Genomic DNA, 24909 nt, shown 5'->3' on the forward strand with positions numbered 1-24909 from the left:
ATTTGTATATAACTAATATGTTTTGTTTGCAATGGTGAGCTCTTACTATAAGGGACTAGGCAGAAATGCTACTGTATTTTGAGGACTCATATTGAGTTCTCATAAAATTACGACTAAGTAATATTAGAACAATGTTTAAAATAAGAGGTGACAGTCAGCTGAAAAACCTGGGGATCTCCTGGGTAAGAAAAAAATTAAATGGATTTATGCTTTTCACCTAGGCCTGCTTGCAAGAGAGAGGTAAAGTTTTGTCTCAAGATAAGATAGGTCCTTTCCACCACCTAACAATATGCTGAGTTCTGCCAAGTGTAAGTTATTCAGAAGCAGATTTGGGTCATAATAATATTGTTTCCTTAAAAGTATTAAATATCTACACTAGTGGAACTCTGGTTAGAATAACTGGACTTGAGACAAGTATTCTGCTTAGTGCTCCAGGATGATATATGCTCAGAAGTTTAAAATTCCAGGAGGCCTGAAGGAATTCACACTGATGGACATTACCTCCCTGCTTCTCCTCATTTCCCACAGCAACAGTCACATGATATTGTGACTGCCTCTCTGATTGTATTGAACCAAGAAGAGTCTTCCAACCTGAGGTAGGTGAACAAATTGCAAGTCATACATAAATACTACTGCTACGTCCCTGCTGTTTGTCAAGCATTGCCTGGTCCTCCACAAAGTCAAAGGAGGCTTCCACATAGAGATCAGTATAGAGAAGCTTCCATGAGTAGAGAAGGAGGTTTCCCAACATCTTTCTGGATTTGAATGTTCCTTTCACTTATCTCCCCAGCAAGCCCCTCTTAGGGGTTTCAGCCTCAGCCAGTAACTTGGCTTTATGTTATAAACTAGACAGGATTAAGAAATAGAATACATTTATTTTGAAATTCATTTTCTCAATTTACATTCACTAATCCCACACAGCAACATTGTTTGAGGAATTAACAGTATTAACAATGCACGAAGCCATTCAGATGCCATCCTACTTTGCACATATTATAGCTGATGCAATTAAATGCTGGAACACGGCATCATCATATGTGAAAAAAACAATCAGCCAAATAGCACGTAGAGGACATAAGAAGTAACTGCAATTGCTTCTTATGAGAGTCCATAATCCCTGCAGTATTGTAATCATCCATCAGGAAGTATGCAATTAAAGGAGGCCTCTCTGACCCTGAGATTAGCTCAGCTGGTGGGAACAGGGTGCTAATAATGCTTGGATCCCCATATGGGCTATTCACTTAAGAGCTGGACTTGATGATCCTTGTGGATCTTCCAACTCAGAATATTCTGAGACTTTCAGTGGACCTCTGTTTTTTTTGTGTTTTGTTTATTGTTTTTTTCGAGCTGAAGTATTACATCACTAAGTATGGAAAAGAAACCTAGCGGGACTTGATTTTTTTCATTCTTACTAAGTAGAGGCCTTTTCAGTCTACCAATTAATTTGATAATTAGATATAGAGCAATCACTTTGGATGGACTAAAACAGTGCAGTCTTACTGCTTTCCATGAATCTGCCTTTTCCTTTCCCAGGTCCCCATCAGTGGTAAATGGTGCTATATTTGACTGAATGCTTTTCTGAGTGAACAGCATTTTACCCTCTCTTTTTCAGAGACTTCATTTTTAGTGTCTTGGAATTTTACCATCTTTGGGGCAGGGCTTGGCACAAAGGCAGAACCTAACAACAATCTGAATTTTCAGACTTGTATTTCCCAGAGCTAGAAGGAGCTAAAGTGGCATAGAAGGAACGTGTTAACATGGGATGGTGGTTCTAAGTGAATAAAAAGCTTTTTAGGAGTCCTTCCCTTCTCAGAAGCCTGATACAAAATGGGTTACTAGATATAGAAAGAACATCTTTCTGTTTTCCTTGGCTAAACAGCTGTCACAAACCATGTTCTAAGAGTAAAGACAGACACAGAGGAGACGATCACATCTTTCAAAACCTCTTTATTCCTGAGAAGCACTCAAAATCTGGAACACAGATACTCCTGAGTTCTTAGTAACATGCTAAACTTTGAGCAGCACAGCATTTTAGAACGCAGTGTGTGTTACCTATCACCCCATAATCTTCATTTACTGCTTTTTGATAGACTGCTGCCATTTTTGCGAAGATAGAAGAAACTTCTAAACTTTACATGCAATGAATTATTTTGAAAACTTCTCTCTTCAGATGGACTGAGGGTGAACCTTCTGGGAGAAGATTCCTATTTGGATTGTTCACTGACCTTGGAGAAAGGGCAGGTGATATACTCTACCTTCTACTATTAATGGAAAATGCAGTTTTAGCACTTATGCAAGGTGCAGCATATTTGAGTCCTGCTGACAACTATACCAACTTTGTTCTTGCTTAGCTGGGGTACACAGGGCTCAAATATACTTGTGCATACTTATAAAGTAATCTCAAATAAGTATCTTGAAAACAATTTTACTACCAGCTATGTCTAAAGGGAGCAGAATAAGGATACAAAATGGCACATCAGACACACTCTTACACATACACACGCCAGCATGAAGTTTTAACTTATACTGCATTGTGAGAATTATTTCTATAATAGCAAGGTTACAGGCTCTAAGATTTCTTGAAATTGAAACACACCAAAAACCAGAGCAAAACCAGCAGGAATATGTCCTAATTCAAACTGACTTACATTTTTAGGAGAAAATCTGAAAGACTCAGATCATACAACTTGAAAGTTAAATATAGTTTGGCAGATTGCCAGCTTCATTAGGCACACTTAAGGGGGATTTCTGTTATAATCTTACATAACTGATATGCACCCTATTAGAACAATCTGTTACTAAAAAAGCACAAAACCAATTATCATATCCAATATAAAGCAAAGGGACTACTTACTTAAAAAGAGGACAGGAAGCTAAAGCATTGCTAGAAAAAATGTCTTCATTTTTAAAAGATTCTGATTGTATTACTTTTATGTCAAAAATAAAGCAAGAAATGGCAGAGTTTCTCCCCCATTCTTATAAAAATTCTCCCCATCTTACCACTTATCCTGATTTTTTCCTATTGATTTTCTCCATTAATTCCTGGTTTCACCTTTAATTTTTCAGTCCCTTGAAGCAATTCTTGGCAATACAACATAGCCCCATATATCAATACTGGCAGACAGGATACATCCAACAGCTGCTACATCCCTGCAACTCACTAAGACTTCACCTGTAAGGGCTCTGCCGCCTTCATCCTGGCTCCCACTCTTCTCACTTTCTCCGTCCAGCACAGCAGCTCTTCTCTGGCTGGGAAGGCCAGTAAGTGCTGCCTTTACAGACCTAGTGCAGCTGCCTCTGCGCTCTCTGGAGCAGCCAGAAGAGGCTGCCCTGACAGCAGAGTGGAAAGAATGCTTCAGCATTGTGAAAACAAAACTCTTCAGTCTGACATCCTGGGACCACTCAAGCAGTGACCAGCAGCAGATGATCAAAACTGGGATGGTCACAATGAAAGGGCTCCCCAGCTATTTGCTTATGTGTCACTCAAGGGCACAATGATTATTTAATGCACTGTCACAAAAATGCTACTCCCTTAGATTGCCATCAGAACAAAACTGCACATTTCTACACTACCCTGATGACATGAGAACACTGCCCCAGGAAATGCAGAAGTGTAAGATTTTTGCATATACACAGATGTACATACGATCATTTGCACACACACATATACATATACATATACATATACATATACATATACATATACATAGTATGCATAAACTTTATTTCAGAAATAAACCAAATGCAATTACCATGCATCTCCAAAAGGCAAGAACTACAAGAGACACAAGAAAGACACTAAATTTTGGCTACTTCTAATTAAAACTGGAAACATGAGGTTGCCCAATTATGCTCCCATCAGCATTCTCCTTTTCGTCAGCACACAATATTATATTCACAAGGCTGCTGATTACACACGCTCTATTCCAAATTATATAAGAGTAGAAGAATGTGAAAAACCCATTACTAACAATCAGTTCATTGTATGAGTTCATACACAGATTTCCCAGAATTTCCTACCGTTCTAATTGCTGTAGGGATTCCAGATTCATCTACCGGGCCAATCCCTGAATAATGTGGAGCTTTAATTACTGTAATTTTTTTTTCTTCTTCTGAGGATCTACAGATTGGTATTGTACTGGTGGTGGTGGTGCTGCCAACATTCTGAACATGCTGTGAGTATGTCTCTGTGGACTCTGTAAAGATAACATGACAGAAAATTGTGTAATGACACAATAATCATACTTGGCAGTTAAAACATACTTCCCCATTTCAGTATACTGTACAAAGGCTGACAATCTTAATCACATACATATACATTATTTTAAAGAAATATCATCTTAACTAGGGATTTCCCCTACTTAACATTAACAGAATTATAAACTTATTTAAGGACCAGACAAGCTATTAAACTCCGAATTAGAGTAGAAGCACTTTTTCACAACGTCATGCTCAATAAAAAGAGAAAAAACCCCACAAACTTAGCAAAATCTATTGAGAAAGGTGCAGCAGTCTTTCTCCTATAAATCTAACTTTTTCACCTTTTCTGCCCATTCCTTGGAAACCAGTGACATAATTTCAAAACTTCCACCCACCAATTCTAGCAAACTATAGAAAATTGCTGTTCTGTAAGCAGAGAAAACAGCCTTGCACAAAAACTTATATGATACGTGCTAAGAAACATGAAGTTTTGATGTAGGAATATTTTTAAGAAATAAATTCTGACATACAGTGTTCTTCCCTTAATGTGTGTTGATATGTTTACATGACTCCACGTATAATCCATAAAAATGGTTTTTGGCAACCCGGCACCTGTCGAGCAATCTGATGAGCATTAATTCAGGTGAAGTGTTCAAGCTGCTACTGTTTTGTAGTGACTTGCAATATTCCTACCCTTCCCCCTCAAATTCCCCTTTATAAGTAATGAAATTAATACATCACTATTACCATCTCCTTCTAAAATGCAAAACAAAACTTAACAAAAACCACCTCAGTGCTGGGACGTGACACGAAAATTTGTACTTCTGCACACAATACACTCTTTCCTGTATACAGGAGAAAGAGCCCTACTCCTTCAGGCAGTAGGTTTCAGTAAATTATGGGCTGCTATTACAAAGCCTCTATTTTGCAAGTGCAGGTACAGTGAGATGGTTCCACTGCAGGATAAATGAATGCAAGGAGTGAAAATACATGTTGTAACACTAATGGTTAGAACATTGCCATTGGCAATTACAAATGACAATTACAATTGACTTTCACATGGCATTAATATCCACTGATTTTTCTGAAGAAAAATATGAGTTGTAATATGAGCCTGCAAAAGGAGCTCCGGTGACTGAAAGCTCTAATTTTAATTTGAATATTTCTGCTCACTCCCATTGCAGTGCTGGATTTGGCATGGCTGTTTCAGCTGTTTACTCAAGTCTGAAATCCTGTAAATAATTCAGTACTACACATATATGGCGAGGGGCAACTCTGTGTGGCAAACGTCTGAATATTTGGAACTTTTTCCCAAAATGCATGATGTTAAATTTAGAAAACATTTTGGATTTGATCCTTCATTCTTCATAGGCCTCAAACTGAGGCCATCAGGGGGATTTCTACATGAGCAAAGAGAATTAAATCAGGCTGTTACTGTGGAACACTGAACTTCAGCATCATACAAGAGTGAAAGTAATGGGAACATACATATTTTAAGTATATCTAAACCAGTATTGATAAATCTTTAGATCTGCAAACCGGAAGCAATCAAAACACCTAGAATTCTGGGATGTGGAGTAACCCATGTATACAGTTTTTGTACTTATCACTATGATGACAGCACCATTTGTCTAAGACGTCTCAGAGCAAGAACTGTCACCTAATTTCCGTGCAAGCACAAACAATAATGTAAACTGTGGGACCACATTCAAGTTATTTTGCATGTATAATCTTTTCTAAATATGCACAACACTGGTAGCAAAAGCAGCAAGTAAATTATTCTCTTGGCAAAATGAGATTATACTGGCAAAGAGCCTAAGGCTGATAGTATTTGGTTTGTGTTTAATTTTTAAATTAAAGATGCCCTAAAAAAATACATGAACAAATTTTATAATGATGTGGCTTTAGGTTTTTAAAAGCCCAGAGCCTCTCCCTTTGTTGACAGTATTTCTGCTGAAGCATTACGGAAGTTGTAGGGAGGAGCAAAGTACAAAGTGGGCCCTTGGCTCCTTAAGGCAAAATCTGAAAGGGCTGGACAGGTTGAGCTATTTTGATAGATTCCCTTTCCTTGGTAAAGCCAGTAGAAAATTGGCAAGAGGTTAGCTCACACACCTAGGTTATAAAACTTAACAGCAACTGGAGTTCAGGATCACTAACAATAAATGCTACCTAACAATAAATGCTATTATTTTTTTGCATTTACTTCCCAAGGTAGATGAATAGACAATACCTTCATTATGGACATGAAGCACTCTGCAATTGTTTGCAGTCTTTGCCACATGAATCAGAATACGTTGTGTAATGTATAAAGCAAACATTCTGTGTGAGGCTTACCCATCATCCTGCCATGCTGCATGATAACAATGTTGGAATTGAGTGAAGCTGGTGGAGGGTAAGCTGAAGAAGGGGAAAAAGGCCTTTGAAAGTGACTCACTGGGCTGGCAGCAGTGCCAGAATTCCCATTCACTGTGATCTGAGCCTGAGAGAGACAAAACAATATCCCATTAAAGTACACACAAAGCTTTCCGACTGCAATCCCAAAGAAAGAGTGATTCAAGACTGCCATCCACGCAACAATTACCAATTGTCAGGTACACAGCCATAATGGCATCTGCATTCACTGAAACACAAAACTTATCACAAAGGGAGCAGAGTGTGTTCCTTATATACCTTGTACCTCCTCTCTTCTCTCCTTGTGTGTGCTGGCTGTGATGCATGCTGTCTTGGGAAGGTGACAGAGGGATCACGGTCAAGGCAATAAAGATGGCACAAACAAGGACAGCAGATGTCTGACAGCAATATAAAATGAAGATGGCAGTAAAAGCTCCCAACACTGTGTGACAAAAGCTGTCTGCCACAGATCCCTCACACCAAGAGACATATTCCCTTAGTGCACATGCTCAAGCACTATGGATATTAATGGGAGCTTCTGTGCAAACTGAAGGGAAAAAGTCTCATTACGACTAGCTGAGATGAGTGACAAAAATTTCTTTGAAAAATGGAAGCCAGCTGGAGTGACTGTGGCGCGCTGATATGTAATCTATCACAATAAAAATAAATTGCACCAATTAAAAAACCAACAACCACAAAATGACAGAACAAAATCAAAAATGGGAGAGCTAAGCAAACTGGCAATTAAGCAGCAAGCACCTAAAGCCATTTAGGGTTTAGTCATTAGAGGTACTTCACAAGAGGAAACTATCTGCCCCCAGGTTTAGAATCCTTGCATTGGGGCTGTATCACTTTTATGGGGAGTATTGAAAGAATCAAAACTGAGATGCTGAGAAAGCATTGAATGAAATAAGAGAGTAGTGAATATTTCAGCAGAAAAGCAAGGGAAGCTTGCTGCAACATATCCTTTAATGCAGAACTGTTCTTTAAATCTGAATTAGAAGAATTACAAACTTTGCTCAATTTCATATAACAAATGAACTAAAACATGCTGCAGATGTAAACAAGAGACTACCTGAAGCAGCAAAGCATAAATAAAAACATACTAAAATGCATATTATTTTTACAAATAAAAATTAAATTATGCATGACCTTCTGTATGCATTTGTATTTCGAAGATTACTGCATTGATTTGAAATTTTTAACATCTTGGCCTCCCATAGCTAAGAGAGAAAAAACAATTTCTGGGTCCTATGCAGACATCATGTGAACTCCTAGATGCATTCAGGATTTCTCATTTTAAGGATGCCTGTTTTCAGAAATGAGCTGAAAAGTTTCTCTTGTGGTGATGTCTCCAATGAAAGTTTTGTGTTTAAATGTCCCCTCTCTTAATAAACTCTAGAACCAAAAGTAAGTTGGCTTTTCTTATGTGATCCTCTCCTCCAAAAAAAACCCCAGCTTTGGAGATGTAAGAATAGGAAAGCTACATAACTCAAAACCAGCATTTCAACAGTATGAAGGCATGTTTTCACATAAGGTTTCAAACTGAGGCCAGCCATCTCTCCTCTACTTCAGGTGTTCACCCATTCTCTTTTCCTACATACTGTCTTTGTGGGGAAGCTTGCTTCTAGGGAAGGCAGGGTGCAACTACATGCAGAGCCTTACACCTTACTCATTTACTATGGCTTTTGTTGCTCTGAGCAGAACTGGTGTGAGTTCTTTGCAGACTGGAAAGATAGTCCTATGAATTTCTGTAATAAAAGATTGAGATATTCCTGAGAAGGACTTTACCAAATAGCTCAGTTAGACAGTAAGGCACTTACAATAAGTAGTTCAAAATATCATGGAAACAGGACCTACACAAGTAGTTGAAGGACATCTGTCATAAATGTGTATGTGGCATGTTCATATATTACATTTTTTGTTTGCTTCTGAAGGTTTTAGATAAGGTCTCAGCTCAGCTATAATTTCTTAGTTTCTAATGATTTTCTCTTTGAGGAAAATGTCTGTGAAGGTGGCTATTTCATCTGTTCATCTGCTGCATCTCGCACAGTTTACGGGGTTAGCTACAGAAGATAGTTTTACCAAAGGCCTTTTTGTCTCTTGGAATAATTTGGTAACTACTGACATTTCAATCTGAGAATGTGACACTTTAGGTCCAGGTGACAGAGTTTATTCCCAGATATTACAAGAAAGTGAAACCCTTTAAGATGCCTATTCATGAATTAGACATTTTGCTTTCCTAGGTGATCTTTGTGTGAAAAGAAGACAATATGGAAAAAAAAAACCTATTCAAACAAAATGCACCTATTTTCCAATTTAGTGGGAAAATAAATTTCATGATGTTCCTTTCCCTAGCAACCTCTATTATTTTTTTTTCCAGTATACCTAACCTGTCCTCCACTGCAAGTAGAGCCACCTACTTCTGCAGCAAGATAATCAAGATCCTGTAAAAATTCCTATGAGGTATCAGGTTTAAAATTCCTCTAATTTGCCTGAGCATCAGAAAGAGAAGCTCTCTGGATTTCTGAATCAGAACAGAAGTCCCATTATGGATGTCTGAGCAGGTCTTTGCAAGAATGGTGCACAGCACACACCTGACCTCAAGACAGTGAATTAAGTTAAAATACTCAGAATCAATTGAAACTCAAGACAGTCATGGAACTTGGGAAAAAGCAAAAATCTAATGTGTACTTCCATTTCCAAGTTTCCATTAGATTCCACAATTTCAAACTACATGAAAAAGAAGGACCCAGGGAAAATATTTTATGGGGAAAATGTTTATAATTGGAATAAAACCAGAAAAAAAATTCCAAAACCAGCTGTTCTCTAATTTTAACTCCAATTCTAGGCATAGGCACAAATAAGAATTGCAACTCTCATACTTCAGGTTTTCAAAGAATCTGTAATCTGTGACTAAAGGTAAAGAAAATTGACCAGAGTTTTACCTTTAGCTCTGCCTTTTGCCTTAATATTTGTCAATTTTGTTGACTCAGCTCTTCCTGGTGCTGTTGCTTCTTCTTAGAAGTTGTTTTAGAACTTTTTTTTTGTCTAGTCTCATAAAGAAACTCAAAAATAAACAAACAACCCCTATGTGCACACAAAGCCTTTAAAGCATGGTTATATCTTATGCAGGTAGAGTGGTGGATGGCCCAATCCTGTATTACTTTTATCATTCTCCCAGTGGTTTTCACCTACAAAATCAACATCAGTCTGAGAATGAAGATCATTCCAGGATTAGAGCCACTAACAATTCATGTGTGTATGCCACCAGCTTCCCCACTGGTTTTTCATTTCATGGATGCATTTTTAGCCATCTGGCCCTTCCCTACGGAGAGTGGGAGGTGATGACTTTCCTATACTGCAGAGCTTGGTTTTGCCAGCAGTTTAATTTCTGTGGAGTTCTTAGGACTATTTGGGGATTTTTGCTCTTGGGTGAGTGTCTTTTCATTTTGCTTTGTCTATTAGTGGTGAACAAATGTTATGCCCATCCCTGCCATGTCAAAAAGAGAAAGTGGTGGTCAGACCTAATTATTACATAGCCTTCTACTGGGAGACTAACCTAAAAAGGGAAAGAAGGACCAACTGCTCACTTTAGCTTGCAAAAAATGATGCTCAAAGAAAACAAATACAATTAGCTGACAATTTTAGAAGTAGGCTACAAGAAAATATAAACATTCCATGCTTCCCATAGCTAGTAAATGGTCTTGTGGTGACTCTGTCTGACCAGTTTATACTGATTGTGGTATCTTTGGCTACAAGTACTGTGTTGTATGCAGATTCACAGTAATGATTTTTTAAAAAAAATGTTTTCCAAGCTGTGTTAAAGATGTTGAGCATTAAAGCTTTTACATGCCTGCAATTAGTATTATTTTTTAGCAGCATCCAGAGCAATGACAATCAATCATTGGCTTTCCAGGTGACTATGTGCAAGGTTGGACTCAAAATAGTTTTTATAAATTATACACAAAGCTTTATACATACATACATACATACATATGTATATATATATATATATATATATATATATACTGTTTGTTCTTTTCAGGCTTGAAAATTACTGTATGCTAAAGTATTTATACAAAGTTTGAACACTGTTGTGACCCAGTAAAACTTTGGATTCTGAACATCTCTGTTCTGCAATTCAGCAATGAATTGCTCAATTTAAATGAAGGCTTTGTTCTGACTCATTTTAATCATGTGGATAATCTCAAAAGAAATCAAAAGTGATCTGGGTTTGACCCAGATTCCATACCTTCTTTCTCCCCATACATGAGTATACTAAGGTACAGAACAGTGAATGTATGTATGAAATGTCTAACCGCATACTGGTTTTTCCCTTGACTTAACCAAGAGAAAAGTAACAGGACACTTGAATAATTCAAGATTATTTATGCAGTTCAGTCCTGTAAGAAACTGTGCTTAGGAGAGGAAAAGGTTAATTAGAGGAGAGAAAACTAGTTTTGTGCAGTCCGTCATCATGGCTGGAGAAAAAACTGCATTAAATATTGCAAACATTTATTATGAATTTACAAATTACATTATTGAAATCTGTATCTCAGAGTAAATAAAAAATGGTGGTAGTCCAGACTCCAAAAACCTGTAAACTGTTAACAAACTTTAAACAAATCTCTTGAAACTCCACAGAATGCTTGCTTTTAATACATTTGGAACAAGTATTTCTTGAATTTATTTTCCTTTAAACAAGTGTTTGATACACCTTAGCTGACCACACAACTATGCAACAATCATTTCCTACTCCCAAATCTGCTATGTCAATGATTTTTTTTTTGACAACTGTTGCAAATCACTGTCAGACTGTGACCATGGAAAATTACTAACAAAATACTTGTCTTTGTAATGGGATAATAGACAAAGTTGAATTCTGTTCCCCTCTGACAACCTGTTTGAACAAAATGGAGGAGGAAAAAAGGAAGCATAATTACATGAGAAGTGGCAGCAGTGTTGGTTAAGGTGGTGCCATCTGACACAGCAGACATCTGGCTCAAGGTTGGGGAAGGTGTTTCAGAGCAGTCAGTAGTATCATAGCTACAAGTCTGCAGCTCATCTAGAATGGCTGTGGAGGACTCACTCACTGTGCGGGAGGAGCACTCGCTCATGGCAGAGTCTGTGCTCACAGAGGCCGCTTCGTTCCTGCGGATAACACTGCCAGGAGCTACGCACGGGCATTTACAGGGCCACTGTGACAGGGCGGGGGTTCTATAAAAGCGTGAAGGCAAAAAATCATCAAGCGTTGGCAAAGAATATGGAACTAGGTGGGTGCCACTGTCTGGTGAGAAAGAGGCTCTGTTAACTGGTACCACAGGAGAAGGAAGAGGCAGTGGAGAAGCTTCTGTTGCTGTTTGTCTGTGTGTCTGTGAAGCATTTACCTCCATCACAGGGGCAGTTACTTTCTGGTTTCCAAGCTGAGATTTGAGGAAAAAAAAAATAAGAAAAGAAACAGATTACTTAATGAATAAAGAACTTTTCCCTTTGCCTCTTGCTGGGTGAAGGGGAATTACAGAAGTGTAAGTTTTTCAGCCACCCAAGGAAGTTCACATTTACAAAGATTAGGAAATAAATCAACCATGCTCTATATTAGAGTAGGACAACATGAAAGAATTGAATGCATAAAATACTAGTGGAAGCAATGCCAGAAACCATAGTGTGCTAAGGATGAATATTCATAATGTACTGCATATATTAGCAATCTCCATCGTGCATTGAGAGGCTTCACACTATTTTATACTTCACATAAATATGAGGCTAGAGAATGTCATGTCCATGTAGTTTTCAAAGCAAAAATGTATCTCCAAGTCTGATCTCGGTAAATGTTGCACTTTTTTTTGTCAAGGACAGGTATGATTTTGAAATTAACTGTAATATAAATATGAGCAGGACTGCCAGCTATACAGAAACACACCTAATGACTGTTCATATGATCTGCAAGTAATAGGTGGTAGAATTTTTTGCCTCTTGTGACTGAATACATCTTCTCCACTGCCTCTAATAAAAATATTTGGGTGATCTTAGAATTTCCAAGCACCCTGGAAGCACCCTGTCACAACCTACTCTATAAGGTGTATGCATAGAAGTCATTTCAACATTAGAGGACATAAGGATTGTTAGGGTAACTGGTATAAATCTGGGGAACAAAGACTGGGTGCACAAGAACAGGACATACTGAAACAAAACATGTCAGTTGTTTGGATTCAGCACAGTTCCTTAAGAGTAGAAGGGAAAAGTCTCATGAGAGTGCTTCTGAAAACTACCATACAATGTATGAGCTTTATGTTCTGTCATTTCAAATCACTCACAGGGCACTCAGTTTAAACTAGTCCTGCAACTGGCTTTTTGCATCTGCAACTTCTTTTTGAACTAAAGCATGTTGGCATCAAGTATTTGTTAAACAGCTGCACAAATCCTTCTATGCTGCCTATTAACCACAAGCTTTCCATCAGTTCCTAAGTATTCAAAATACTGCCTACTACAGCACTAATAGTTTCACTGTAGATAGGGCTGACGACATCTGGAATAGTTACTGGGAAAGAGTGTTTGGGATTTTAAATTTATGTAAAACAGCGGACAGTAAGACACTATATGTAGTAAATACTACTTTAAAAAGCAGTATTCAGTCATCCATATCACATTGTTATCAGTAATATGGTTATTTCCTATGCTTAGACGAGGCAGATGTCTTTAATCATTCAAAAAATGTTTCAAGCCATCAGATTAAAATGCCATTTTGGCATTTTAATCCAAAATCTGAAAATATCTTCTAAAGCCCTTATGGAACACTTGGAACACAACCCAGATTATGCTACTTACAGAAGGTCACTGGGGTTCCAGTTGCATAATTCTTGTTGAGATCAACTAGAATTTACACAAATAACCTTACTGAGGTCAATGGGACCATCCCTATGAATAAGAATCTTGAGTATGTGAACAGATATCTATTACTTGTTCCAACTGATTCAAAATAAATCTTTGGAATAACTGGATCACTAGGGTACACAATAATAGGCTAAAGCTGCTGTTAAAATTTGCAGTCAAAACAGTGAAGAAACTTAGTCAACCAGATTAAAATCCAAATCTTATTCACAGCAATAATTGAACACCCCCCAACTTAATCTTTTCATAGAGGAAATCTGAACAGATTACCTCTTAATTAAAACAATCAATAACTGAGTGTCTGAGTGTAAAAGGACATAGTATTTTCATAGCGAACTAATTTGCCAATAGAAACCTCAAAAGAACAATGGAGTACTATTAAAAAGAATGTCATGAAAAATTAGGATGATTATACAGCATAATATATCATAATATATCAGGGATTTAAGATGTGTGCATTTACATACACATATAAGAAACTGTAATTCCACCTCAGAGGTACATAAAGGGGAGACAGAATCATCATTCATGATGATTTTCATCATCTATGTAATCAGATAATCATATCAAGATCTCCAGCAAAAGACAGGAACCAGGAGATCATGCTGTAATTATGAGGCAGAGCCAAAAAGAAGCTCTGAAGTTCTTGAGACCACTTATCCTCTCAGCATCTCCAGAAGAAAAGTTATATATTACTGAGCCAAAATGTGTAAATTAATCTCTATCTAGTTAAAATAACAGGAAATCTTGGGGAGTTGAGAAATCTAGTAAACCTTCTGACTCTGAACTGAGGATACTTCTTGCATGCTTGAGAAAAGAAGGGATGGACAACACAAGGACAGATATTCAGGGTGCATCCAGAGAGCTAATGAAACTGAGACTTTAAAGAATTTATTGTGATAGGTAAATAATAGCTGATTTCATCAAGCCAAATTCTTAAAAAGAATATAAAGTTATTATTCTTACACTGCAGACAAGGAATGCAGCAATACTAGGTGCCGATTCCCAACATGAAGCTTCTTGGCTTTGTAGAGTAGAACGTCTATTCTGCCTGACTCTAGAATACTTTTGTATGTATAAACATCCCTCTGGGAAAGAGTGGCTGAAATTGTGATTTAAAACAGCATTGTTTTTGAAAACTGATTTACACCACTAAAAAACCATGGAATGTTGGTAATCTCAAACACATACAACTGGCTACTGCTAATCCATATTTTTCACTGTGCATCACATGTGCATTTTTCACTGCACATTTCATCTATGAATCATATTTTCTTATATTTTTCACTGTGAAAAATATGAGAAAGACAAGGATGAATGCATTCCAGAATACTTTTAATACTGGTTCAATTCAGCATGCTTCAGATTAGGTTTGTTATTGATATAGCACAAGAAATGCTAGCAGAACTCAGGCAGATTAAAAGCCAAACAAGCACTTAATCAATTAGACTGATGAAAAACTAGCTAGACTGTGGCTGTCTTGGGTTGTGGAGCAATACTTGAGAGACAGATAAATGTCATCAGTCTTGATGTGAACTGAAGGTCTGAAGAGCAGCCTTCTGCTGCAGCTTTCTGCTGGTCCTTTGAAACTCTTCTTTTCCATCAAATAGTAAAATGTCAGGCCTGAAGAACACAGCTGGTATCCAATTCATATAAAGTAAACAGGTGACCCTAGTATGGGTTTTAAAATCAGTCATCTCTCATTTTAATACAAGATATGTGGGGAGTGGTGTGAGATTACTAATGACACCAGAGTCCTGGCCTTGCTTCAACAGTCAAGACACAGATAAGGAGACTCAGAGATAAGTGAATAAATTCATTGTGTTAATACATAGCAGAGTTTAGTAATCAACAATCAAATTACACCCATACATTTGCATAAATGGGTAAAAATACCTCTATTTTTAATTATTAAAAGCTGATTTCAAAATGCCCAAAGTAATGCTGCAAATTATATTCCAATGCCCATTTTTCTACCTAGCCCTCTTATTCTAAACTCAGTATAAGGAGGTGGAGTTCAGCCCTTGTCTAAAGCAATACTAGTGATGCAGAACTTAAAATGAAAAATACATGCTCAGTTTTCTTTGCTTCACATCTGCCCCCAGAATGCTGAAACTGGGTTTCTCTTTCTTCCATATCACTCTACGTATTGTCAATACCTAAAATTCAGGAATGTACTAGATGAATTGATTTAGATTTTTTTTTTTAATTCCAGGTTTATTTTTCTTGATGCACACTTCTACAGCTATAAGGCTGTCCAAAGAACACTTTCATAAACACCTGATATAGATGTTTTACTCCTCCAGCACATCAGGACTAAACCAAGTGTTCAACTCATGTGAAGAATTCAAATAACAGAAAAAATGCTTTGCAACCTCAGTTTCAGAGAGTGATATCTAGAAGAACAGGACACTTAGAAACCCAGGAACAAAATAATCAAAAAATATCAGGTGATTCTTTCTGAAGATGCAGCTCAGAATTCTTCATCAGTTTATAACTTCTTATTACAAGAAACTTGGACAATAAAATTTACCTCCACTGGTTTCATATCAGAAAATACAAATTTCTCTGTTGAAATAGATACAGTTTTTTCTCCTGTATCTGCAGTATGGTACAAAGAAGCAGTAATAAATTAAGACTGTAATAATGTAATAATATTGAGTAACCTGAATGCTTCTATTTTCATATATACTTGTAAGGGGTTTAACCTTTCTCTGAGTAGGAGCATTTACAAAATGTCACTTGGTGAGTCATAGCACACTTCTGCTTGCTCCTAAAATTTCAACAGATAAGCACTCAAATAAAGTGCAAATAGGAGCACATCATAGCAAGACACATTAACTTGGACCACAAAAACTCCCTCTGGGCTGTATATTTCCATACTTTGTGACAAAATACAGTTGTACATGTTGGCTAGACACAGATACCCCCACATGCACAGTATTTCTTCTTTACTATCTCTTAAGAAGAGATGATTACCTGATCTTACTTCATTCTCCTTCACATACATAAACCCAGATGCAGAGGGAGCGCTGCACCTTTCTAAGTGTATTTGCTTTTTGAGAGTTTCTCTGGCAGCTTTCAACACTGCTGGCAGGCCTAATCTACAGTCTGAGAGCATCCTCTGAGGACATAGCTTGACATACAACCTATAGGCTGCATGTACAAAAGTATTTTAACGAAGTCCTGTAAAGCTTGCAGATCTAAAACAATTTAAAAAATGAAAATACTATTCTGCATAGTATACTGAAAGTTATTTTTCTATGTGAGAGAAATTGTGAAGTTTGTAAATACTATGAAATTTAGCACTGAAGGGAACATAGTATTTGGCATTAACTAGAACAATTTCAAGGTTTTAAACTGAGATCTGAGTCAAAAAATAAATATTTTTAAACATATAGCTGCAGCCTTTATTTCTAATTTTAGCTCATGGCATCTTCGTTTTGGAAACTCACCTGATGCAGAATTTTACACCACCTCACATGCTGATTTGTACTCTAGTTTTAGGTATGTATTTTAACAGGGAGCTACAAAACCCACTGGCTCCATGACTCAATTGTGATGCCAAATACACCCCCCCTTCATTAGAATTTATTTCAAAGCTGAACATCGGAGAAAATGTCAGCTGCATTTTGCAGATAAGAGATCCATAAAGGGCTACAGCTTGAAAAGATGGCTACATGCCTTAATGATCTCTGTGATCAACTGAAATTCTTCTCCTTTTATTCAGAGCAAGCCAGTCACCAAATTTCTGATTGTGCTTCCCACATACTGAAACCAAGGAGAAGGCAGAAAAGTAAGTGCAGAATTGCCAAATAAGCCACAGATACTTCTCTCATTTTTTTCACCTCAAAGTGAAACTAAACAAGTTTCTAAATTAAAAGGAAAATGCAAAATGTGTTTTGACTTTTAAAATTCTAAAAAAAACAGCTAAAAGACGAATTGTTTTTAGTTCTTCTGATTTGACTTTGAGTATTATTCTTGATCACAAAAAGGTATTTCCCCTAATCCTTGTTAGCTATCATACTTTCTGTTTGAGAGGTTTATCTGCCCATATATAATGCATCATATGCTAACAGGCTGAGCAACTATTTTAAAGTGAAAACATAACAGATGCAAAAGTTGTATTGGCCACACCTACACCTGTTCTGCTGTTTGACAGCATCCTTTGATGCCCATATTTAAAAGACTTGCTTCATATCTACCCTATCTTCCAGAAGAAGCTGTTGTTCAGCTTTCCTTACTGTTTCTGACACGGATTCTTTACTGTGGCTCTTGTTTGAACTGACTTGTTGTACCTGACAAAAATCACTGGGTAGCAGACTGGTTCTTTTAAAGGGTAAAGCAACTTGTTTTTCCTCAAATTTTTCTAAATTTCATGCAGCCTAAGAAGGATTTAAGATGACAGTTTTGTGTCTAGTCTTGAGGAGGACAAATGTCTGTGCTCCTATTTTTTTAATGGAGAGAATTCAAAAGAAGTGTTGCAGATTGTTGCCATATAATTTAACAGAGGTTTGTTCTGATCAAAATTTTTACTTGGGATTTGAAGGGAGAGAGAGAGAGATATTAAAACTTTGAAACTATCCTGTTTTTAATGCAGATACTTATGCCTTCCAGAGTAGAGACCTGGTTGAATGTGATGCTCTGAAGGAACCTCAGTCTGGAAAAGCAGATGCGTTACTACTGTTGACAACAGGGCTGCAAATGGACTTTTTAATTTACAAGAGAGTGCTGTATTTACTTCAGAATAGCCTCAATGATTCCAGCAGAACTAGATGAACACAAATATGCCAGGATGGGATTTTCACTCAGACAAAGCTTTGAGGCAGACATGCCTAGACCTACAGCAATCTGTATGTCCATTTCAAACACAGATAAGCTGTTATATTGGTAGATATACTAGAATAATTATCATTTAAAACAGAAAAATCCTAATGTGGCTAGGTAAAGCAGAGTAGAAATTACAAAGCCTATTCAGAGCTCTCATTTTCCCTAGTATGTATTCACTGTTGCTTTCTTGTGCCCAGGCTTATTTTATTTGACTCAGTGAGTTTCTGAATGGTGACAAACCCTGCTCAGACTCCTCTGGTCCTACCCTGTGTGTCTGATACTCCCATTTCTCCTAGGTGAGATCAGTATAGTTAAAGAATTTTCATTTCAGTAGGTGTAAAGTATAGGGGAAACAGATGGACCTAGAAGTTCAATGCCCCGTGAAGTTTCATATGGAGGTTGTTGAAAGAATTTACAAACCCATTTTCTTTAAAAAGCTCCGTTGCACAGAACACATAGAAGATGGCAGTGCCCAGCCTTGCAGAAAGCACTGACTGACAAAATGTACTTTTTGTGGCCCTAGAAAACTGACAGAGCTGCATTTAAGCTCCCCTCAACCCAACCCAACATAACCTTACTATCTATACTTGATCCTTCCAGCATCTATGGCAGCATAACCTCTACTGCAATCCTCTCTAGGAAGAGCCACTTGAGCAGATGCATCATCTACAGTACACTAATTTCCTATGGTGAATTTGCACTCCGTAAAGTGCTCACAAAGGAAAAAAGAAGTCTGCCTTCCATCTCAGCTAAATCTTTTTTTTTTAGTAACACTCCAAAACCTTCAGTTTTTGTTCATTTCTGTTTTAGTCCACATGACAGGTAGTTTTACCCAGAAAACACAAGATCTAACTTTGGTAATGTAAGTATAACTAAACAGATGGTTATTAAGTGATTCATGAAGATCTAAAATAAAAGATGGAAAAATTAAATATACCACATGGCATTCTGGAGCCTGTGAAGAAGGAAGAACTGTAGACTTTTGTCCCAAATCCTTTGAAGACATCTTTGAAGTGTCTGGAGAAATACTAGGTGGATGGTCTTGGATTTCAGGCTCTGCTTTATTGTCAGGGGTGGGAACTATTTGAACGGAAAGAGATGCTGTGTGTATCTCAGGCATGGGGTTACAGGCAGGTGAGATAAGCCTTTGTGAAAATACTGGCTCGTCAACAGGCTTGAACTGTTGCTGTGAATTACAAGGAATGCTACTTGCTGGGTCACGTGTCCGGGTTAATTTCAGGGTAGATATCTTACGTTTTTGAGACTGTTGCCTTTGGCCTTGATGGAGAGTAGTACTAATGCCAGCTACTGTGCTTGTGTCTGCACTGGAGACTGAGGTCAGTGGTTTAATGATTTTTTGTGCATAGGACACACTTGTGCTAGATATTTGAGAAGACATTGTCTCCTGAACAAATGTCTCACTAGTGTAATAGGCAGTATCTGTGAGGTGGTGTTTAGCTGGACCAGCAGTTACTGCCTGGAGATTAATTTCGTTCTCGTGATTAGTTACTCTTGCTTTCCGAAAGCTTTCTTTTCTAGGAGGTGGCAGAGGTGCCTTATTTGCCAAAAACATCCACACACAGCAAAATAACATTGGAGAAGAAACAGAAAGAAAGTAAATGTTAGTAGGAGATATAGTTCAGTCTTACTTTTATGTTTAAGTAAAGGAACTAGTAAATTAAAGGGCTTCATCTCAACATTGCTAAATTCAATGGACAACTAAATTGGTCAGGTTCCCACCACCATTTTCTGTGCAACTTCTGTTTAAAAAGCCAGATGTTCCATTTGCTTCAATGGGACCAGAAAGGATCAGAAGGAAACCCACAATCATTTGTTTTCTTTTAAAAAAACAATTATTACACTGGAAAAGAATTACTGCTGTGAAAGCATTCAGGTATGTAAGCACTCCATGATCTTAGATAGCAAGTAATTATTCACCGGTAACATGCATATATAAAACAAAGAGCCTCTTAATTTTTTGAATTAAAAGAGTACCAGAGAGAGTATTAAAATTGGTATATTGATATTTTTTTGACAGATAAAGATGTTTCCAAGTGTGGGAGTGGTTTTTTGTTTATGTTATGTGTTTTTTTGCTTGATTTGTTTTTTTTTTTTTTGGTTTGTTTTTTTGTTTCTGTTTTTAGTGTATTCTAATTACATTGTTCCACAAAACAGGCAGAACCATATAATTAATACATTTTACTTCTCAGATATTTTGATGACTGGTGCATTTTTCCAAGTGTAAACTATTAATAAATACTCTTTGAAGTCCGGGAACACTCCTAGAAAGCTTTTACTTGTATATGACCTAGTTCAATTTAGCTGTCTTGCTCATTGAAAGCAATTTCTGGTAATTAACCTGGGGACATACAGCCTGTGTGGAGTATGCTTTATCTATGCAGCAAGCCAGTCTGTAGTGACCCACATGAGCAGGTGATTCACACTATCTGCAAGACATCAGACAATGTTTCATAGAGGTATCACATCTATTTGTGCTAACCCCCCAGCAGTGGCATAGCATTAAACACAGTGTGTCCAGTTTTACCTGAGTTGGTGATTTTTTATCCTGTAGATTGGGCCGCACGCTCCTAAAACCTTTTGCTGAAAGAGATGAACTGCTAGCGTCTCCATTCAGTGTCTCTCTACTGCCATTATTGTAAGATCGCCAGGCTTTTGTAAATAAAAAAGAATGAAACCATTTTTTGGTGTGATTAGTACATCTACACTGCTCTCAACATAGCAGCCCAGCTACTAAACAAACTACACAACTGAAAATGATGCTGGTTTACTATGGACGTTATAAGAACATGGCTAAAGCTGCCACTCAACAAAATATTAATCTTCAAAATTTAGGGAATTCAAGCATTGACAACAGTCCTGGTATTGGGCAGTTAGACATCTTCCCACAATTTTCATACAGACTATGGATTTTTAACCTTGAGAGTCCTTTTGAGGTGCTTTGGCCTCTGTATAAATCAGGCTCAAGTTTTTTCACTTTCAGATTACATTCTTGAACTTCATGGCTGTGTTAGATTTTGAAAAACATCTCAGCTCATGTAAAGTTAGCTGGTCATGGCAGTTTCACAAAATTTCACCACAGTACCCAACTAGTTGTTCCAATAGTGTTCCAATCTCATTCCAAAATCTAAATGACACCTCTCTTTTCCAACCAACCAACCATGTTTTTCTCTCTATCCTCAGACCTGGAATGCCCTCAAAGCTTTGGCCAAACATAGAGGGAGATGTTGAAGACAAAACACTGTAAGAGGCTGGGAAAAGTAACACATTATGTGAGCAGGCTGCTAAGTGAAGGTGGGCAGAACTTGCAATCCTGAGTAAGGCACTAAAAAGGAAATAGCAAGTACCACTGAGTGGTGCCACAGTGATGAAGCTAAAGGTGGCAAATTAGCAGTCTGTTTTTTTCCCACACAATTCATTTTTCTGACAACATATTCTGTGTTACAGGAAATAACTGCTTTCAAATGAGACCTGAATTTGAGGTCTTAACCATTAACAATTAGGATTACAACTTCAGAGGTGCTTTCCTTGAAGAATGAGGAAGTATGGAGTAATGAAATCAAATAAATAGAAGATCGTTGTAATTCATCCACTTACATGGTATTACACTGATATATAAGTAATACAGTGTTTTATTTACCTGAATCTGGAGACTGAGAATCAGACCCTGAAAAAGAAATATCCAATATTAATTTATGTTAGAAATAAATTAAATTTGCAAAAAACACACAGGAGTATTGATAAGAAGCAGTTCTGCCTGTCTAATGAATATTTAGTGTGTTTTACTTGTTATAAACATTTTTAGGTAAGCAATCTTCATAAATTATTTTTTTAAACTAAGCTGGCTTCTGACAATCATTTTACAACTACACTCAGATTCCTTTCCTTGAGAAGAGTTTTTAAATCAAGTTTCAATAAAAAGTTTATAATAAGCAAAACCTCTTTTTCATGCTTTGTTATCTTGAAAAAAATACAGGGGGTTTGAGACCCAAAACAGATATCAAGGGCAAAATTCATTTACTAATTTATTAATTTACAAATATAATTAATTTTTTCCCATTTTGTTTCATGAATGGCTACTAAACACAGGCAGAGAGGAATTAAGAACACCTTCTAAAAAGCATTGTAGAAGTAATACGTCTGTCAGTGTAATAGAAAATAGTGCTACCCTTCTCCTCCTTGCAAAGTAATATGGCAGGAATGCATAACAGTAGAAAAAAGCCATTCAGAAGTTGTATCTCAGTGGTTTGTGGTGATACCTGAGGCCAATAGGTTTGGAGAACTCTGAACTCTCTTCACAGCTGTTAATGTGACAGACATTGCAGCACGTTTGCGAGCACACCCACCGCTATCTGGAAGCACAAAACAATACAGACAGCAGCCCCAGACAAAGGGAGCAAGCACATGCAACACATCACAGTGTGAGATATGCCAAAACATATATGAAAATAAGCATGCAGTTAGGCAACTGCTGCAGAAATGTATGAATTTGCAGGTTTGGCAGATTAGCAGAATACATAAAATTTCACAGGCTTTAAATAACAATAAACCTCACAGAGAATAAGTGAAGAAAGCTGTACTTAATCCACTAGGGAAATATATACACTCTGTTACTTGAAAGACTGCTTAATTACAGCTAATTAGTAAAAGCAAACAAGTAATCAAGATAAAGGCTTAAGCATTCCAGAATAATATTAATCAATAATCCGCACTGTAAAATAATTCCATAGTATGCATTAGAAAGACACCATTCATAAACTAAGATGAAAAAGTACTTTTGTTCGGTCTTTTGGATCCTTTATGCTCAAGAAACAAAATTACCAGTGAAGGCTTTTCATTTTGATGGAACAAACTGGTTGTCCCTCTTCCCCTTTTTTATCTAAGTTAAAAAAATAAAAGAAATGTATATCTGGAACCAAATAACATTCCGAGGAAATGACTAGAAATCAAAAATAATTTTTAAAAAATGAGGTATAGAAAAAAAACTTCCTTCTGGATCTTGCCCATCTCCTTTCTTTATTTTACTCCTCTCTCACTGGAGCTGTCATTACATTATATAAATACTCTCTTATTAGAAGACAGCTTTCCCACAACTTAGCTTTTTAGCAACCCTAGCATAGTTGTAAAAGAAATTTAATAAATATTCTTAGCAATTACATTTAACTAGAGTATTTTTCTGCTCTTCACTAAAATGATTTTAATTTTATTATTTAGATACTATTGAGATTTCATTTAGTGCTTCAGTGAAGTCAAGAACTACAAGTATGATGAATGCCTTTTTATTTCCGTAACCTATGACAGGGAGTTTTATAAAATTAAGGTCTTAAGATCTGCAACCTATTTGCAGAAAATATTTGCCATAATAGCAGTAATTTGAGCCACAGAGTCATCTTTAACCCAAGTGTGCAGGAGAAGCAAGCTCCTGGTATTTCTTTGCTCATTCCTGCTGCTTCAACATTTCCAATACTCCCCTGGCCACAGGCCCTGTAGGATCTGCATTAAGTAGTTGTTAACACTGGCAAACATCAGAGCCACTGCCTTAGATGTAAAGTGGTACCAAAGACTCTTTGCCAATTCCAAGGGGCAAGGCAAAAAGCCCAGTTATTTCAGCCAGCAGTAGTTGAAAGCAATACATTACCTGCCATTAATTACTGGCATTGTACATGTGACACAAAGGCAATGGCTATCAAATCTGCACATGTGTTTTAGTTTGCTTACATAAATACAGAATGGAAATTGTAATTAAAATTACATTTTCCATTCTTGTATTCCTTTTCCCCCATCATCGACATCCATCAGAGGTAATTCCAATGAGATTTGATGATGTGTAGATACTGAGGTTTTGTTCTAATCTGAATATGAAAGACTTTGAAAGCACACTACATTTAATATAAGCTAACATGCAAAAAAAATTGTTATACTGTCACAGCTCTTATTCAAACAAAGTGGTAATTAATTTGTAGTTTTTCCAGAGCTACCTTCCTGAATTTCATGATAGAGAAAGTGAAAATAATGAGAAACTGACTACAAACATTTAATTATTTTAACTTCAGAAAATTCTTCTTCAATTTAGTTTTTAATGTAACTCAACTGAGTCAAGAGTTTTATACTTTGTGGACCCATAATCTAGCAAAGTGTTTTGGCTTCATGCAAGAGAAATAAAACAGATTGTAACTGACTACATACAATATTTACCCCTATATATAATTTATATATATTCACAAGTCTGTACTGTATTATTTATCAGTATTTGTACAAAATACTGATATCAGATATTTATCAGTATTTGTACAAAATTAGATCTAATTAGCACTCAGTTAAGACATAACCTCACGTTTATACACTATTGAGTTGTGCAAAATTTCTAGTAGAATAGGAATGTGTGTAGCTAAGCACATATTAATGCATGATGGGCTCCATCCTCTCATCTATGTTCAGACCAGGCTCCCATTAAGTGGAGTGTGGAGTATTAGGAAACAGTAAGGGAGACTGAATTAATGATCTTCTGCTCATTTCACTTGCAAACTATAAGCAATTATATCACATAGCTGTTACTAAAGGAACAAATGAGGTTATATG

General features: G+C 36.9%; 1 protein-coding gene across 4 annotated transcripts in view; it reads right to left on the minus strand.

Annotated features, from left to right (window-relative positions):
• SORBS2 (sorbin and SH3 domain containing 2) overlaps window positions 1–24909 on the minus strand; it is a 145312-nt gene that overhangs the window by 49567 nt on the left and 70836 nt on the right. For 2 of the 4 annotated variants that reach the window (XM_053975054.1, XM_053975053.1), the window contains exon 1: window positions 3173–3196. In XM_053975054.1, the coding sequence (XP_053831029.1) occupies window positions 3173–3196 (24 nt within the window). Of the gene's footprint in view, window positions 1–3172; window positions 3197–4020; window positions 4197–6534; window positions 6680–11537; window positions 12018–19249; window positions 19868–20857; window positions 20983–21970; window positions 21998–22589; window positions 22683–24909 lie in introns of those variants that run through there. The other 2 variants (XM_053975052.1, XM_053975056.1) reach the window with 2 other exon arrangements.

This window comes from Vidua macroura, chromosome 4, assembly GCF_024509145.1.
Source record: "Vidua macroura isolate BioBank_ID:100142 chromosome 4, ASM2450914v1, whole genome shotgun sequence".
Lineage (NCBI taxonomy): Eukaryota > Metazoa > Chordata > Aves > Passeriformes > Viduidae > Vidua > Vidua macroura.